At 40.1% G+C, this 17,300-nt stretch overlaps 1 protein-coding gene across 1 annotated transcript in view; it reads left to right on the top strand.

The window, feature by feature from the left end:
- Positions 1-17,300, top strand: part of LOC110529906 (AT-rich interactive domain-containing protein 5B) — a 70,135-nt gene that overhangs the window by 42,815 nt on the left and 10,020 nt on the right. The window contains exons 5-8 of the mRNA XM_021612563.3: positions 1,264-1,394; positions 1,697-2,051; positions 4,441-4,493; positions 5,329-5,426. Of these exons, the coding sequence (XP_021468238.3) occupies positions 1,264-1,394; positions 1,697-2,051; positions 4,441-4,493; positions 5,329-5,426 (637 nt within the window). The remainder of the gene's footprint in view (positions 1-1,263; positions 1,395-1,696; positions 2,052-4,440; positions 4,494-5,328; positions 5,427-17,300) is intronic.

Genomic DNA, 17,300 nt, shown 5'->3' on the forward strand with positions numbered 1-17,300 from the left:
CAACGTGCAAAAAGTAGTCAATGTAAAGGCATTTTCTTTTTTTTTTTCATCCAACTTTTAACCTAAATCTAATGACATGGTGATATTTTTTGTTGATTTCACATTGAATTCACAATAGTTGACAACTCAACCAAATGTAAACCAAAACTAGAGGTTGAACTGATGTCTGTGCCCAGTGGGTTATTGCTACATAGGCCTGTTCTAGAAATGAAATCTCTTGTTTAAACTGATGATACATGGTGAAAAACAAATCTAAGTGAGGTAGAGCTCAGGTCAGCTCGTTTGTATTACCATTCATGAGTCATCCATTATGCAGACTATTGGATTTCATGTTATTATAAGACTTCAACTTTATAGAGAGAGAAAGAAAGAGAGAGAAAAATACAGTACAGCAAAGCCAAGTAGCCTGAAAACTTGCAGTTACCAAGCTGATTACAGATCTTGGTGTAATTTTCCTTGCCTTTTTCCCTGGCTGTTTTGGAAAGAGCGTGAAGTAAAAGGTCATTGAGTCACAATAGCTTTCACCTCCTGTGATTACTTCCTCCTCGATTTCATTGGGCTTTGTTTTGCTTAATTTTTTTCCCTTCAAACCTTGATGAGAATTTGATCTGGCAAAAAATTATTCCCCTTGGCTGCCTCTAACCTTGGACATGATTTAATTGTAATTGCACACGAAATGCCTCTTTGAACTACTTGACTGAACCTGGCTCGAATCGAGTGCCTCCTCTCTCCTTTGAGTTTATCATTGTTTTTGTTACCAGGGAAGGCAGTCTGCCAAGGTGTTACAATACAGTTGTTGCTCAATGTAAAATGTGGGCGTTCAAATACTTTGGAGGTTTTAAATACTTTATGGTGTAATTAATGTGTACTGTGGAATTATCTGCCTACAAAGAAGTCCAATCAAACATGTTTATGTGTCATTAGCATTGTTGAAGGTCTCAAATCAGCAAGTTACAAGGAAACTAATCATGGGAATAATGATTAGATCAGTGCATGTGTTGTGCAACAACATGACCTAGTGTTCTCATAGATTTAACTTTACAGGATGGGAATTGTTATTCAGTTGTTTATATAGTTCTAACGCTACACTCCTGTGACATAGAAAGGAAATGTTTATTTACGAAGTGCTTATTACACAAATGATTCAGAAGAATCAGCTTGCTTGTCTTCCTTCCCTAGGCTCTGTGTGTGGTTGCCTTCCTTTCCCCAGAAACTTTGCCTCTAGGATACTAACCAGCATGTGTTTTGTCCCCATCTTCTCAGCCCCTAACCTGAAGGGTCGGCCACGGAAGAAGAAGCTGTCAGTGTCCCAGCGAAGGGACTCCCAGGGCCACAGTCAGGAGCCTCAGGGGCCCCAAGAACCCAGCACCCTAGAGAACAAGTCTCCCACCAAGGTATACCACTCACCTAACATTTGATTCAATTGCGGCCATGCATAAAGATGGCGGCCACCATGTACTTACCACAAATATCTGAATTCCTCCATCTTTATGCTCCTTCACCATTCACTTCAGTTTACTTCATATTGATTGAATTCAATTTTTAAAGGTTGTGATTTGTATGAATGACATAATTTTATTTCAGCGGGTGATATAATTATTTTGACAGAATCATTAAATAGCCCCCCCCCCCCCTACACACACACACTTCACGTTGAGTGTAAGCCCTTCAACTTCCACTATTTTATTTCCTACAGGTAAAACCTAACTGCAAGATAACAGTTCCTACCAGCAGGGGCACAACGACCAAACCCAGGATCTGTAAAAAGGCATCTGTGGAGGAGAAGGTGGAGAGGGAGGAGAAGATGGAGAGGGAGGAGAAGGTGGAGAGGGAGGAGAAGGTGGAGAGGGAGGAGAAGGTGGAGAGGGAGGAGAAGGTGGAGAAGGTGGAGAGGGAGGAGAAGGTGGAGAGGGAGGAGAAAGAAGAACCAGAAGAGAACCAATCAGAAGAGAGTGGTGCAGACGAGCAGGCCTTCCTAGTAGCCCTATACAAGTACATGAAAGAGAGGGACACACCTATTGAGAGGATCCCCTTCCTGGGATTTAAGCAGAGTGAGTGAAATATATTTATTTTATGTTCATATGAGCTTTGAATATAGGATATATGATCTTCACACACCTGTCAAAAGCATTATATGTGCATTCATAAGGGTTCTTCACACGGTCAGAACATGCAACACAACTCACTCAGATGTTTCAACAATGAGGTTTCACATGCTAGGGAAGATTATATCTTATATATAGAACCATACAAGAATGGTCATTCAATATTATTTTCATGGCACAGACATGCGTCATTGTGGTGCATTCACTCTATATGAAAAGATGCGATTTGTATTGTACTTTACTCTCTCTATACAAGTTTTACATAAATGTAAGTTCCGGTTCACAAATAACCCCATGTATATATTTAGAAAGAGATGTCATCTTCACACCAAAGATGCAGTTCTTAAGTAGGTCATTGTGGTTGAGATGATATGAGAGTGGCTCAGTATGCATGCATACGGTAGTTACTGAGTCTGCAGCATAGCATCATTTGTATCGAGGCATAATGCCAACTGTTTTACATACAGTACATGTTCTGAATTACAAACCAAGCAACATCATAATGCTTTTCTCATTAAAGCCCCCAATAATGCAGTTTAAACTCGTCCTTGGCAACATGACTGTTTAAAAAAAACCATAACTAATTCAAAATATGCTCAGACGCAATCAGCTTTCATTATTCCTTTCAGCCACTGCAATAGCCTCATTTATCAAAGCAAAACTTTCCTATTATGGAAATTGTGTTTCTGGTATTTTCTTTCATGAGTGGTTTATAATTAAGATAACGACTGTTTAAAAGCACTGGATTGTTGAACGGTATACACATGTATTCCTGTCCTCTTTTGATGTGCCTCCTACACGTTTTGTGTGATTGTTAACAGAAGCCATTCAATTACATCTTCCTTTCTAAGCCACTGGCTCTGAAATGCACACAGAGCAACCAATTCTACTTCGTCTAATGCACAATGTAGGGCAGACAGCGCAGCGTAGATAGAGGCAAAATACTGTAAATGAATCTTTCAATCTATCCCCTTTTATTTGAACGGCATATTCTACACAGTGCAAGGTTATAGCTCTGGCTCAAAGTTTCTTATCTGTTCCACCAGAAAGGAGGCTTATTTTCTTTTATTTAGCTTTAGCAGTTTGCCTGGATGCTGCACAGGACGTAAGATAAATGGACTTCAGAAGAAGAAAAGGTCACATGACAAAAAGAGGTTTCATTATCTTCCATTCAGTTGGGTAAACAGCTATTCCCAGCGTTGGTACCACATTCTGAATGTGCGATGGAAGTGAGTGTGAGGAAAAAATGGGACAGGGAGGGGGCTGGGAGTGTGTGTCAAGGTTGGTATAGTTTGACATCACATTGCACACTTTGAATGGCCTTGGTCACAAATTGGAGAGTGGGGAGTTAGGGAATTGGTATGCGTGTTGTTGGGTGGGGCGGCGGGGGAGGTGATGCGCATTATTTCAGGCTGCCTTTAGAGAGGTTCTTTATGCCTTGTTTCTAATTTGCCTGTTTGAATGTCTGTTTTAGTGTACATTGTGTTTTGTCATCCTTATCGTTGTGATAATGCCCGTTGAATAGAGTGAATTAGAGAAAAAACAGGGAGCAAGTCATCTAAGAAAGAACTATTCTCCCATTTTCTTTCCTTTTTCTGTCCTTCCTAATTCTGCTCGCTGTTGTGGTAATTACAGCCGAAGCATAACAGCCCCATTAATAAGCCATAGCTGCTATCCAGTTGCAAAACACAATGCTACTCTCTGCAGTTCAAATAGAACCCACCAGCTTCCTTTGTAATTCTCCCTGTGTATTGACAACAGACACGGAAGAGCAGGGAGGAAAAATCAATGCTGTCAAATGCGGAGATAGGAAAATGCCATTTTGACAAATGCAAGCCTTTGTGTACGCAGAGATTGAATTTTGATGGATTTCTCCCTAGGCGAGTCTTCCTTATTTATAGGTCTTCATATAAAAATGTTAAACAATGATGTTACAGAAAGCAGATACCAATGTCATTGTTTGGAAAATCTTACAATAACCTGGGTTAATTGTTTGCAGGGAAATATACTGTCTTTGTATTTTGATTATAATCACTATTTTGTACAATACCTATAATCAATTTGATATCGTCTGTTATTGGATCTTTGCATGTAAAATTCTATGCAAAATTGCATTTGCATTTGTGCCAACATTGTTAATGAGTGCTAAAATGTTAAGTATTACCAGATGCTCATAATGGTCTTTATTCAAATCCCCTTCAGCTGAATTGTTACATGAGCTAGCTAGGTGTCAGGCTGTATCTACCTGTAGTTTATGTAGCTATGTGACAGTATCTTTGTATGTGATGATCTAGCTGAATACCATTGATCTCCCTGTTTGTTGTCCCTCTAACAGTAAACCTTTGGACTATGTTTCAAGCTGCTCAGAAACTCGGAGGATATGAGTTGGTAAGTGTTTACATATGTCCTGCTCCATACTTAACTTTTATTTTCTTTAGGCTGCCTCAGTCGTGTTTTTCTCCAAAAATCTTGGTCAGGCCCACATTTTGCAAAATGATGCCGGTGTTTTAAACCCCCTCTAAGTGGAAAACACATGTTACTCTCCCATGTCAAGGAAATTGGTGAAGTCTGTCATTTTTTCCCATGTTCAGGCTCTAAAATAAAGTGCACTATTATACACAGCGAGACAGCAGAGCAGGGACATTTCACTTGGCAGCCTACCCCACATTTGTTCGGTACTAATGTGGGAAGTGTTTCCAACATTTTTAAGTCTTTTGATGTGAAAAGTAAACGCATTGCGAATGCCGGTTAGTTCATTTGCCACATATAGTCATACAGAGAGACGAGCCGCAAACTATAAACAGGAAACTAGTCATGTAATCGGGATGTTTTTCCTTTTAAAGCCTTTTTATCTGTGGATGATTATCAGTCTTTCATGCCTGCTGCTGTCTTTGTGAGCAGGAAGTTGTGTGGTTGGTTTGAGTATATATTTAATGGTGTAACTCGTCACTCTGGCATCTTAATGCATATATTCCACTGTACTGTACTTTTCCCTCTTACCCTTGCTGTGGTACAGATGGTTGTTGCCAGCTACAGCTGGTAGCATGTTATGGAGATGGTTTTGCATTACAGAGTAGTGTTATAGTCTCTGTAGCAAACTAAATAACTTTGTTAGTGTTATCCACTCACGTCGGGGAAATGACTAGCATCTATAACGATGTTGTTACAGCATTTTATTATGTTATATGATACAGCGTTATAAAAATCTGTTTCTCTCTCTCAGATCACAGTTCGCCGACAGTGGAAAAATGTATATGATGAGCTGGGTGGTAACCCAGGAAGCACAAGTGCCGCCACATGCACACGAAGACACTACGAGAGGTGAGTTATTAACAAAGCGCTGTCCCATTTTCCTAATACAGTGGAGGAAGAGGAATGCTACTCTCAGCCTCAGTATCAGGTGCATGTCAACTTTGCTTAGGGAAGTAAGGCTTCCTTCCTATCTCGACATGATGTCCTAAGCCGTGCCCACAGACACTCTCTCACCCTGCTGCTCCATGCATACTAACACAGAGCACAACTATATTCACCAAACCAGTCACACATCTCTCTCTAACCAGCCTTTATTATTGAGAGGGTCCCTGAACCAAAGCAAACAGCAAACAGATATGATCCTGGGGGAGACTGGAGGATATTATGCATGCACACACACATTCTCAAGGTTAAACAAACGCTGTGTGCTTAATACAAGATAACCTCTCTTTCATAAAGCTTTCCTCTTACGGCTAGTCATCTCTGAACCCCCCCCCCCCAGGCTGATATTTTCATGCCTCCGCAATGCTACGGAACAGATTTACCTGTCAAAAGAGAGGCATGCAGAGCAATATCACGCATGCATATGGGTGAGTATGTGTATAGACCTAGGCAAATGACAAACAAAGTCAGGCTGAATTGCTCAGTCAATGTGTGTAGGTTTATCTATGCTCTATGTACGAATGCATACAAAATGTAATAAAGTATTTGAATGATATCAAATAGCACTGCAGCTTTAAACCTCCTGCGCAGCCAGAAGGGACTGTATTTGCTCTGCCATTAAAAGCCCTTTCACAGCCCTGCATGGTTAGGAGGACTGGTATAGACAGTGTCAGCACAGCACACAGCACAGGGGGCTGGAGGGGACCAGTGAGGTGTTACTGCTGGCATTTTCTCAATAGAGCCACAGAAAGCTGGGAAATTGTGCTGAATCAATACAAACCAATAATATCTCCACTGCAGTGAATATCACCCTGTCAGAAAGAGAGCGGGAAATCTCAGCTGAACTCAGACAGACTATGGGATGAGAATTTTAGCTGAGGCTCACTATTCCAGTAGCTAGGAGGGCAATTAACTTCATTGTATTAGCTCAGCAAACAAAGCTATTCTCTCTCCCTTGGAAGTGTATGATAAATGACCCCATTTGTGGGTTTGGTGAAGTATATGTTTGGTCCCTGGTGGCATCTTTTATTTCTCTTAATGATTACTCAGCGTTGAAAACACAATGAGCGATTTAAACTAGAGCATGCAGCATTTCTCCCAACGTCTTTTGATTTGGTATTGGAACATTTCGGTTGTAATTGCACTAGATTAACTGAACGCGCTCATCTTGGTCTTTTGTTTGGGACTTTGAATGTCCCCAAGCCCTGACTCTAATTTGAAATTATCCACATTATCCATTTTCCTCTTCAATGGAAGTCATCTGAAACGGTTGCCTTGGAGACATTATTTTGAATGATAAAGATGGAAATAATGATTGTATTTATGGAGTTGAGCAGCGGGCAGTAGAGAACATAAAACGAACAGAACACAAGATAACCTGAGGTACTTGTCATTTGGAAAGTTGCTCATTGCAGCCATTCTACTGTTCATTAGCTTAAAGGGAAAAATCAATATTTAACATCCAACCCAAGGTCTAAAGCTCCAGCTGGGAAAGCTTTAATGATATTTATTTAAACCGTTTCCGAAGATTAGCTGTCAGAGCTCAGCTCCCTGAATTAAAAATGAGGTCATGAAAAGATGGCATCAATAACCTTGAAATAGACTGCTGCATTCTCTCCCTGCATGTCACTTCATGCTAATTCTTTGATTATACAGGTCAATGCCTTTTAGCTGCCGTTAGTTATTTAAGCTCTCACTTTCTATGTGAGCTGCTGCTGCTGCTACAGAAACAGTACATTCATACCGTACATGTTGTTACTCTAATAGCTCCTGTGTTAATGCAGAATTAATGCCTGCCGTGCATAGGCATTTTTATGTAATTGCAGGGGGGAAATATCCATGGCAACAGTGGAGGCAATTGAGAATAATTTTCTCAGAGGTTGTACCGAGTATAACAAAGAACAAGGAATTCCACTCATTCTTTTTTAATATAGCAGCTAATTTCAGTTATTAACTGATGAATACCAGATGTGCACACTAGATTGTAAATATTTATTTGGTTGGATGCAGTGTTTGTTTCTTTTGGATACATTGCAGACGATATTATTGATTCTTGTATGAATTCCTCGTGGTATTGGTGTGCCTTTGCACTCACTCAAGCTGCACCTCAGATTGAAAATATATCCCTTAGTGTATAGGCTCATAACAAATTGGAAAAACTTGGCCAGTCGCCACCCCGTGGATCATGTTAGAGTAGACTCAATCCTAAATACAGCCCTTGCTCAGCGTTGCATCTAGTTCCTCTATGCAACACACTGGTCTCTTTGGCTATGCCATGGTGTTCATTTTATTTAGTAACGAATCTTACCACAAGAGTTTAAATAGACACATTGCTGTAACAGCCTGATTAAATTTCTAGCTATAGGAAAAACCTACGGGACAGATTACAGCTGTGATAGCACTCAGATGAATGATGTTTGATTGCTCTCCCTCATCCACCTGCCATAATAAAGAAATAACTTACCCACATGAAATATTCTAGGCTTTTAAACCTAGTGCTTTTTGCAATTAGGGGCTTGCAAATGGTGCCATACTTGTGCCATTCAGAAATACTGATAACAAGTCAGAGGATTTGTTGTTGTTGCATTCTTGCCTTTGGCTTAGGAACAGTTCATTAGATATTTCTTGATATAGGACTTAATGATGAACAGACTTTTCACCATATTATAAATCTGGTCCTAATGTTGAGATTGGATCAAAGAACATAATATTCTACATAGTGAACTGAAGACATGATACAGTATCTAGCAGTTAATCCAAACACTTACCAGTCCATTGCTCAGCACCTGTCATGATTAAGGTTTGCTGTGTACAGTTTAATGCGGTTTAGCCTTAGGTGAATGGTAAAGGTCACTTTTAGATCTGGTATTTCTAGACCGGACAAAAGGCCCTAGTTTAGTATTCCTTCACTGCCCTGTTTAACGGCGTGAATCAGGATCACTTGAAGTGACAAAAGAGAGGCTTTGGATCCAAATCTTTCCCGAGCTGAGGGAACAATGACCGTTTATCCCTCTCTGATTTGGCTCTGAAGATCGATATTTGCATTTGTACAGAAAGGAGTTATTGTTTTGCCAGTTCTTTGAAGCAGCCTAATCATAACACATGGTGATGATGAATATGGATTATATTGTTTTTTGCTTCTCCTTCTCTTCCTGAGGTTGTAATACAAATCATTATTTCCTATAAATAGTTTGGCAGCCTATGGGCCTGTCCATCAGCTCTCAAGATATGATTCCTTTAACGAATTTAAGTTCAAATGCAGGCGGTTTAAAAAAAATCTCAAAGTCATGTATTGGTAACAATTAAGTAAGTACCTTACTTACTGTGATCGTTTTTTAATTAAAATGTTCAAAAAGAAACAAAAATAGTGTCTTAGAAAATAGCAATTTCTCAAACAACTATTTAGCTAGGATTGTCTGGGAGTGAGTGGGGAGGGGGAAACTGAAAACTTGCTGTTGGCAGAGAGGTTTGGAACTCTCTTTCTTATTGATCTATTAACTCATTTACCGCCTGGTGATGTCACAAGGCAGGCCAAAACTCCGTCCGACCAAAACAGGCTGAACTGTCAGGCGGTCTTTTCAAATAGCTCTTTCACTAAAGGGGCATTATCATATTTTTCACAATTTGTTTGGGTATTATTCTAACCTACAGTACCAGTCAAAAGTTTGGACACACTTACTCATTCCAGGTTTTTTTGTATTTTATTTTTTTACATTTTTCTACATAGTAGAATAACATTGAAGACATCAAAACTATGAAACAACACATATGGAATCATCTATTAACCAAAAAAAGTGTTTTATATTTGAGATTCTTCAAAGTAGCCACCCTTTGCCTCAATGACAGCTTTGCACACTCTTGGCATTCTCTCAACCAGTTTCATGAGGTAGTCACCTGAAATGCATTTAAAATAACAGGTGTGCCTTGTTAAAAGTTAATTTGTGGAATTTCTTTCCTTTTTAATGCGTTTGAGCCAATCAGTTGTGTCAAGGCCAATCAGTTGTGACAAGGTAGGGATGGTATATAGAAGATAGCCCCATTTGGTAAAAGACCAAGAACATATAATGGCAAGAACAGTTCAAATAAGCAAAGAGAAATGACAGTCCATCATTACTTTAAGACATGAAGGTCAGTCAATCAGGAAAATTTCAAGAACTTTGAACGTTTCTTCAAGTACAGTCTCAAAAACCATCAAGCGCTATGATGAAACTGGGTCTCATGAGGACTGCCACAGGAAAGGAATACCCAGAGTTACCTCTGCTGCAGAGGATAAGTTCATTAGAGTTACCAGCATCAGAAATTGCAGCCCAAATAAATGCTTCACAGAGTTCAAGTAACAAACATCTTAACATCAACTGTTCAGAGGAGACATGGTGAATCAGGCCTTCATGGTCGATTTTACTGCAACAACAAAAATCACTACTAAAGGATACCAATAAGAAGAAGAGACTTGCTTGGGCCAAGAAACACTAACAATGGACATTAGACTGGTGGAAATCTGTCCTTTGGTCTGAGGGGTCCAAATTTGAGATTTTTGGTCCCAACCACTGTGTCTTTGTGAGACGCAGAGTAAGTGAACGAATGATCTCCGCATGGGTAGTTCCCACAGTGAAGCATGGAGGGGGGGGGGGGGGGGGTGATGGTGTGGGGGTGCTTTGCTGGTGACACTGTCTGTGATTTATTTAGAATTCAAGGTACACTTAACCAGCATGGCTACTATAGCATTCTGCAGTGATACTCCATCCCATTTGGTTTGCGCTTAGTGGATCTATCATTTGTTTTCAACAGGACAATGACTCAACACACCTCCAGGCTGTGTAAGGGCTATTTGACCAAGAAGGAGAGTGATGGAGTGCTGCATCAGATGACCTAGCCTCCACAATCACCAAACCTCAACCCAATTGAGATGGTTTGGGATGAGTTGGACCGCAGAGTGATGGAAAAGCAGTTAACATGTGCTCAGTATATGTGGGAACTCCTTCAAGATTGTTGGAAAAGCATTCCAGGTGAAGTATGTGAACACTTCTTCAAATTAGTGGATTCGGCTATTTCAGCCACACCTGTTGCTGATCGGTGTATAAAATTGAGCACACCGCCATGCAATCGCCATAGGAAAACATTGGCAGTAGAATGAAGAGCTCAGTGACTTTCAACGTGCCACCTTTCCAACAAGTCAGTTCGTCAAATGTCTTCCCTGCTAGAGCTGCCCCAGTCAACTGTAAGTGCTGTTTTTGTGAAGTGGAAACGTCTAGGAAAACAACGGCTCAGCCGCAAAGTGGTAGGCCACACAAGCTCACAGAACAGGACCACCGAGTTCTGAAGCACAGAGACCTGACCTCAACCCCATCGAACACCTTTGGGATGAATTGGAACGCCGACTGCGAGCCAGGCCTAATCACCCAACCCCTCACTAATGCTCTTGTGACTGAATGGTAGCAAGTCCCTGCAGCAATGTTCCAACATCTAGTTGGAAAGCCTTCCCAGAAGAGTGGAGGCTGTTGTGACAGCGAAGGGGGGACCAACTCTATATTAATGCCCATGATTTTGGAATGAAATGTTCGACGAGCAGGTGTCCACATACTTTTGGCTATGTAGTGTAGCTACAGTAGTTGCCGTGGTATCCAAACAGACTAGTTTAGCTAACCAAACTGTTATGAAAATCAAATTCAGCAAACGCAATACTGTTTTCAATTCGACTTTTGCTTTCAAAAGCAGCGCAAACAAAACTTGTAAAAATGAACTATAGCCAGTGAAATCTATCGTGCATTATATTGAAATAATGCACACTCTAGAATGCCCTTCAAGCCAATCAGAAAGGAGTATTCAATAATGCCATGGTATAATTAAGCAATAAGGCACGAGGTGGTGTGGTATATGGCCAATATACCACGGCTAAGGGCTATTCTACTGCACGACACAACACGGAATGCCTGGATACAGCCCTTAGCCATGGTATATTGGCCATATACCACAAACCCCCAAGGTGCCATATTGCTATTATAAACTGGTTACCAATGTAATTAGAGCAGTAACCAGAAATGTTTTGTCATACCCTTGTTATACGTTTGATATACCACGGCTATCAGCCCATCAGCATTCAGGGCTCGAACCACCCAGTTTATTTCACAGTTTTGTCAAGTTGGCTTGATGTTCTTTGGATGGTGGACCATTCTTGATACACACGGGAAAATGTTGATAATGAAAAACTCAGCAACGTTGCAGTTCTTGACATTATTGACCGGTGCGCCTGGCACTTACTACCATACCTTGTTCAAAGGCACTTAAATATTTTGTCTTGCCCATTCACCCTCTGAATGTCACACATACACAATCCATGTCTCAATTGTCTCAAGGCTTAAAGATAATTCTTTAACCTGTCTTCTCCCGTTCATCTACACTGATTGAAGTGGATTTAACAAGTGACATCAATAAGGGATCATAGCTTTCACCTGGTTAGACTATGTCATGGAAAGAGTGTTCTTAATGTTTTGAATTCTCACAAGATTGGGGTCACTTAGAAATGTCCTTGTTTAAAAAAAATAAAATAAAAAAATAAATAAAAAAAGTCCATTAAAATGACATCAAATTGATCAGAAATACAGTGTAGACATTGTTAATGTTGTAAATGACATTTTAAAAGGCTAATTGATCATTAGAAGACGCTTTTCAATTATGTTAGCACAGCTGAAACTGTTGTTCTGATTAAAGAAGCAATTAAACTGGCCTTCTTTAGACTAGTTGAGTATCTGGAGCATCAGCATTTGTGGGTTCGATTTGATTTGATTACAGACTCAAAATGGCCAGTCCTCAACTGGCAGCTTCATTAAATAGTACCTGCAAAACACCCGTCTCAACGTCAACAGTGAAGAGGCGACTCCAGGATGCTGGCCTTCTAGGAAGAGTTCCAAAGAAAAAGCCATATCTCAGACTGGCCAATAAAAAGAAAAGATTAAGATGGGCAAAAGATCACAGACACTGGACAGAGGAACTCTGCCTAGAAGACCAGCATCCCGGAGTCGCCTCTTCACTGTTGATGTTGAGACTGGTGTTTTGCGGGTACTATTTAATGAAGCTGCCAGTTGAGGACTTGTGTGGCGTCTGTTTCTCAAACTAGATACTCTAATGTACTTGTCCTCTTGCGCAGTTGTGCACTGGGGCCTCCCACTCCTCTTTCTATTCTGGTTAGGGCCAGTTTGCGCTGTTCTGTGAAGGGAGTAGTACACAGCGTTGTATGAGATCTTCAGTTTTTTGGCAATATCTTGCATGGAATAGCATTCATTGCTCAGAACAAGAGTAGACTGACGAGTTTCAGAAGAAAGTAGTTTGTTTCTGGCCATTTTGAGCCTGTAATCGAACCCACAAATGCTGATGCTCCAGATACTCAACTAGTCTAAAGAAGGCCAGTTTTATTGCTTCTTTAATCAGGACAACCATTTCAGCTTTGCTAACATAATTGCAAAAGGGTTTTCTAATGATCAATTAGCCCTTTAAAATGATAAACTTGGATTAGCTAACACAACGTGCCATTGGAACACAGGAGTGATGGTTGCTGATAATGGGCCTCTGTATGCCTATGTAGATATTCCATTAAAGATCAGCCGTTTCCAGCTACAATAGTCATTTACAACATTAACAATGTCTACACTGTATTTCTGATCAATGTTATGTTAATTTAGTAGACAAAAAAAAATGCTTTTCTTTCAAAAACAAGGACATTTCTAAGAGACCCCAAACTATGCTTTTACACAAGAATAGAATAACAGTAAAGACATCAAAACTATGAAATAACACATGGAATTATGTAGTAACCAAAACAGTGCTAAACAAATGAAAATTTAGTTTTGATTTTAGATTCTTCAAAGTAGCCACCGTTGCCTTGACGACAGCTTTGCACACTCTTGGCATTCTCTCAACCAGCTTCACCTGGAATGCTTTTCCAACCATCTTGAAGGAGTTCCCACAATGCTGAACCCTTGTTGGCTGCTTTTCCATCACTCTGCGGTCCAACTCATCCCAAACCATTTCAATTGTGTTGATGTTGGGTGATTGTGGAGGCCAGGTCATCTGATACAGCACTCCATCACTCTCCTTCTTGGTCAAATAGCCCTTACACAGCCTGGAGGTGTGTTGGGTCATTGTCCTGTTGTAAAACAAATGATAGTCCCACTATGTGCAAACCAAATGGGATGGCTGCAATTTCTGAAAAACACTGGTTCCAACTTGCGCAACGTGACTACAAAATATCTCAAAAGTTACCTGTAACCTTTGCCAAAACATTTCAAACTACTTTTGTAATACAACTTTAGGTATTTTTTTTACGTAAATAATCGATAAAATTGAAGACGGGATGATCTGTGTTCAATACAGGAAGAAAACAAACTGTAGTATGCTTTCTGGTCACGTGCCTCTATCTAACAGTACACTTCAAGTGACCCTCGTTCAAGTTGGCCGTACTTCTTCATTACACAAAGGAATAACCACAACCAATTTCTAAAGACTGTTGACATCCAGTGGAAGCGATAGGAACTGCAAGAAGGTCCCTTAGAAATCTGGATTCCCAATGAAAACTCATTGAAAAGAGAGGGACCTCAACAACAACAAAAAATCTGAATGGATTGTCCTCAGGGTTTTGCCTGCTAAATAAGTTCTGTTATACTCACAGACAGGATTCAAGCCGTTTTAGAAACTTCAGAGTGTTTTCTATCCAAATATACTAATTGTATGCATATCTTATCTTCTGGGGATGAGTAGCAGGCAGTTGAATTTGGGCATGCATTTCATCCTGACGTGAAAATACTGCCCCCTGTCACCAAGAAGTTAACACTTTTTTGGTTACTACTTGATTCTGTGTGTGTTATTTCATAGTTTTGATGACTTCACTGTTATTCTACATTGTAGAAAATAGTAAAACAAAATAAAGAAAAACCCTTGAATGAGTAGGTGTGTCCAAACTTTTGACTGTTCTGTATATGTAAAACACACATATAAAATCATGTTTTTGGCTGCTCTGGGCCTTTAAGAAAGCCTCTGAAATAAACAGAGCGCCAGCTCAAATTAATTTCATCACCAGGAAAAGTACTTAATGGAATAGTCTGCAGGGGTTTTCCACCACTTTGGTGACTTGGCCTTTCCTGGATTCCACAAACCAATCCCCCTTTAACTCAGATGAAAGACCAGCTTGTTGTTAGTAAAAACATAATGTTATTGCTTAGTTGCTTGTTTGGCATGTAAATCCATTATTTTAATGGGACGCACATGCTTAATTTAATTTGTCACTGAATTACAATTGTATTGATTTCCAAAGAATCTTACAATAATAGGCCTACATTATATTAAGAAATGTAGTTGTAGCCTAATTACATTCCAATATGAAAGAGAAAGACCTGTCTGCCTCTTTTGCCTATTTAACTTTTGTATTTTTTATTACTGGTTAGGTTGCATACTGGAATGTACTATGAACATCATGGAAAATGGCTGCTCATGTAAAGAAAGGCTCAATAGCCACAACCGGAAGTTAAGTATTTATTGACCTCGCCAAAATGTAAGCTCTTGTTCCCTCATTGAGTTATTCCCTCATTAACTTTTCCATGTCTGTCATGTTGTGCTCTTTCTGCCCTCTAGTGTGCAAGAAAATACCTTGCATTTGATTTTGATATTGTGTGTCATATTCATTACTAGAAGTGTTCCTCTGAGACGCATTTTCTGCTTTGAACTCCACCAAGGATTTATATAAGAGAAATCCCTATATTTACATAAATGTACCCTATTACTGTCCAAAGAGCCTTCATAGCGGACTGAATTCCTTTCATGGCCTCTCGATTGTAGACTGTCCCAGGCACCCTGCTTTCAGGAAATTACATAAGTCATATTGTATTACCATTACTGTATTACGTGATCAGGAGAATATTATATGCTCTCCCTGTACTTATTCTCTCAGTGAGTCTTTTACAGAGCAGGTGCTATTTATAGTGTGACTCTTCATAGTTAACTGTTCAGGAACAGAGAAGCAGAAAAGAATCAAGCATCCTGTCGTGCCAAAAGAACATTGTTATTTTTAGTTAATTTCCAAATAAAATTTAAATGTCAAGATACTGTGTCTGGAATATTAAGTTTAACACTTTGTGTGATGTAACATGGATTTTAGGAGAATGTTCAACCGAGGTGTGATAACCACACCAGTGTGGACGGTACCTTCACCTCTCAATGGCATTCTTGAGAAGTGATATCGGGAAAAGCAGTCATGTTCTTACCCAGATATAAGACAATGGGTCATCATCTCCCAACACAAAAATGCCGGATTATGTAATTCTCATCCATGTCTGCCGATAGATACTGATTTATAATTGGTATTGCTAGGTGCCAAACTTAGCATGGCATGGTATTCAATCTTACAGCAGATGGTATCCTCACAGATTGGAAACGTGAGAGCAGCTCGACAGTGTGTATATGAAATTACTCACTATTTTCCTCACCCTATTTATATAGTTAGTCACGTCGAGTTCACCACATTATTTCTCAACAGTGCAGTGGTTTATGGTGAATAATTGTTTCTCTACATTAACATCTGTCTTTCTTCTCTCCTCCCTCTCCCTCTTTCAAATAAGTCACATTTAATTGTATATTTCCTTTCTTGGCCTGGGGCCTGGTGCCAGCTGTATGAAATGTAGTTTTACTGCCTCTGCTGCCAGCAGTTTGGTTTGTAGAAAAAATAACAAAATTCCCACTGAGCCACTTCAACTCTTAAAGGCATTTCTCTTTGTGAAGAAGAAGCAAACCACTCATGCATGATTCCTGGTTTGTTCTACCACAATGTCCCTTAAAGAGGAAATTGAGCAACAACTTTATGTGCACACATGAGAATAATTCTATGCCTTGAGAAGGTTTGAGAAGTTATTTCCAAATAGCATTTGGATTGTTATTATAATAGCTGGCCTTAAAGTTATGGGCGAGGCTTTCCAAATAATATTGAACATTCCATCACTGGTTGCTACTACCTCTTTTCAATATTTGATACTCTGTTTTGTGGTGTTCCACCTGTACAGTATTATTCAACATGTTTTTCTCAGTATTTATGTTGGTCCATATTTTGTTTCACACATTTGATAAGATCTTGGTAATAATAGCCCCCTTCATGTCACAATCCACCCTGTAATTAGTCTCATCAACAGCACAGCTCAGTCAGAATGGATGGTTCTTTAGTTACTCTAGTCTAGCAGCTGTAGTGTGTTAACTGTTTCCACGGTAATGTGATGTAAAGATTAACAAGCCCTGACTGGGGGCCTCTGCCTTGCCTCATCTGCTGGCTCAGTGCCAGGTGTTAGTTGGCTCCCCAGCTCTCTCAGCACATACCAGCTCTGTGTTGCAGCATGCTCTCTAGTCTATGCTAACTGACTCACATCCACCACCACTGTGTACTCTGGTCAGTCAAGTGTCAAAATGAAGGTTAAAGTTATGTGTTTTTGTCTACGCCACAGTTGTAGGCCTAGCATCTCTGGTAAAGGGATACTTCGGGATTTTGTCAATGAGGCCCTTTATCTATTTCTCCAGTCAGATGAACTCATGGATAGCATTTTTATGTCTCTGTGTCCAGTATTAAGTTTGAGGTAGTTTCGCAAGCCAATGCTAACTAGCGTTAGTGCAATAACTCCCCGCTGATCCTCAACACTGGGGCCCCACAAGGGTGCGTTCTGAGCCCTCTCCTGTACTCCCTGTTCACCCACGACTGCGTGGCCACGCACGCCTCCAACTCAATCATCAAGTTTGCGGACGACACAACAGTGG

This window comes from Oncorhynchus mykiss, chromosome 1 (assembly GCF_057628025.1).
Source record: "Oncorhynchus mykiss isolate SJ-2025 chromosome 1, ASM5762802v1, whole genome shotgun sequence".
In the NCBI taxonomy this organism is placed as follows: Eukaryota; Metazoa; Chordata; class Actinopteri; order Salmoniformes; family Salmonidae; genus Oncorhynchus; species Oncorhynchus mykiss.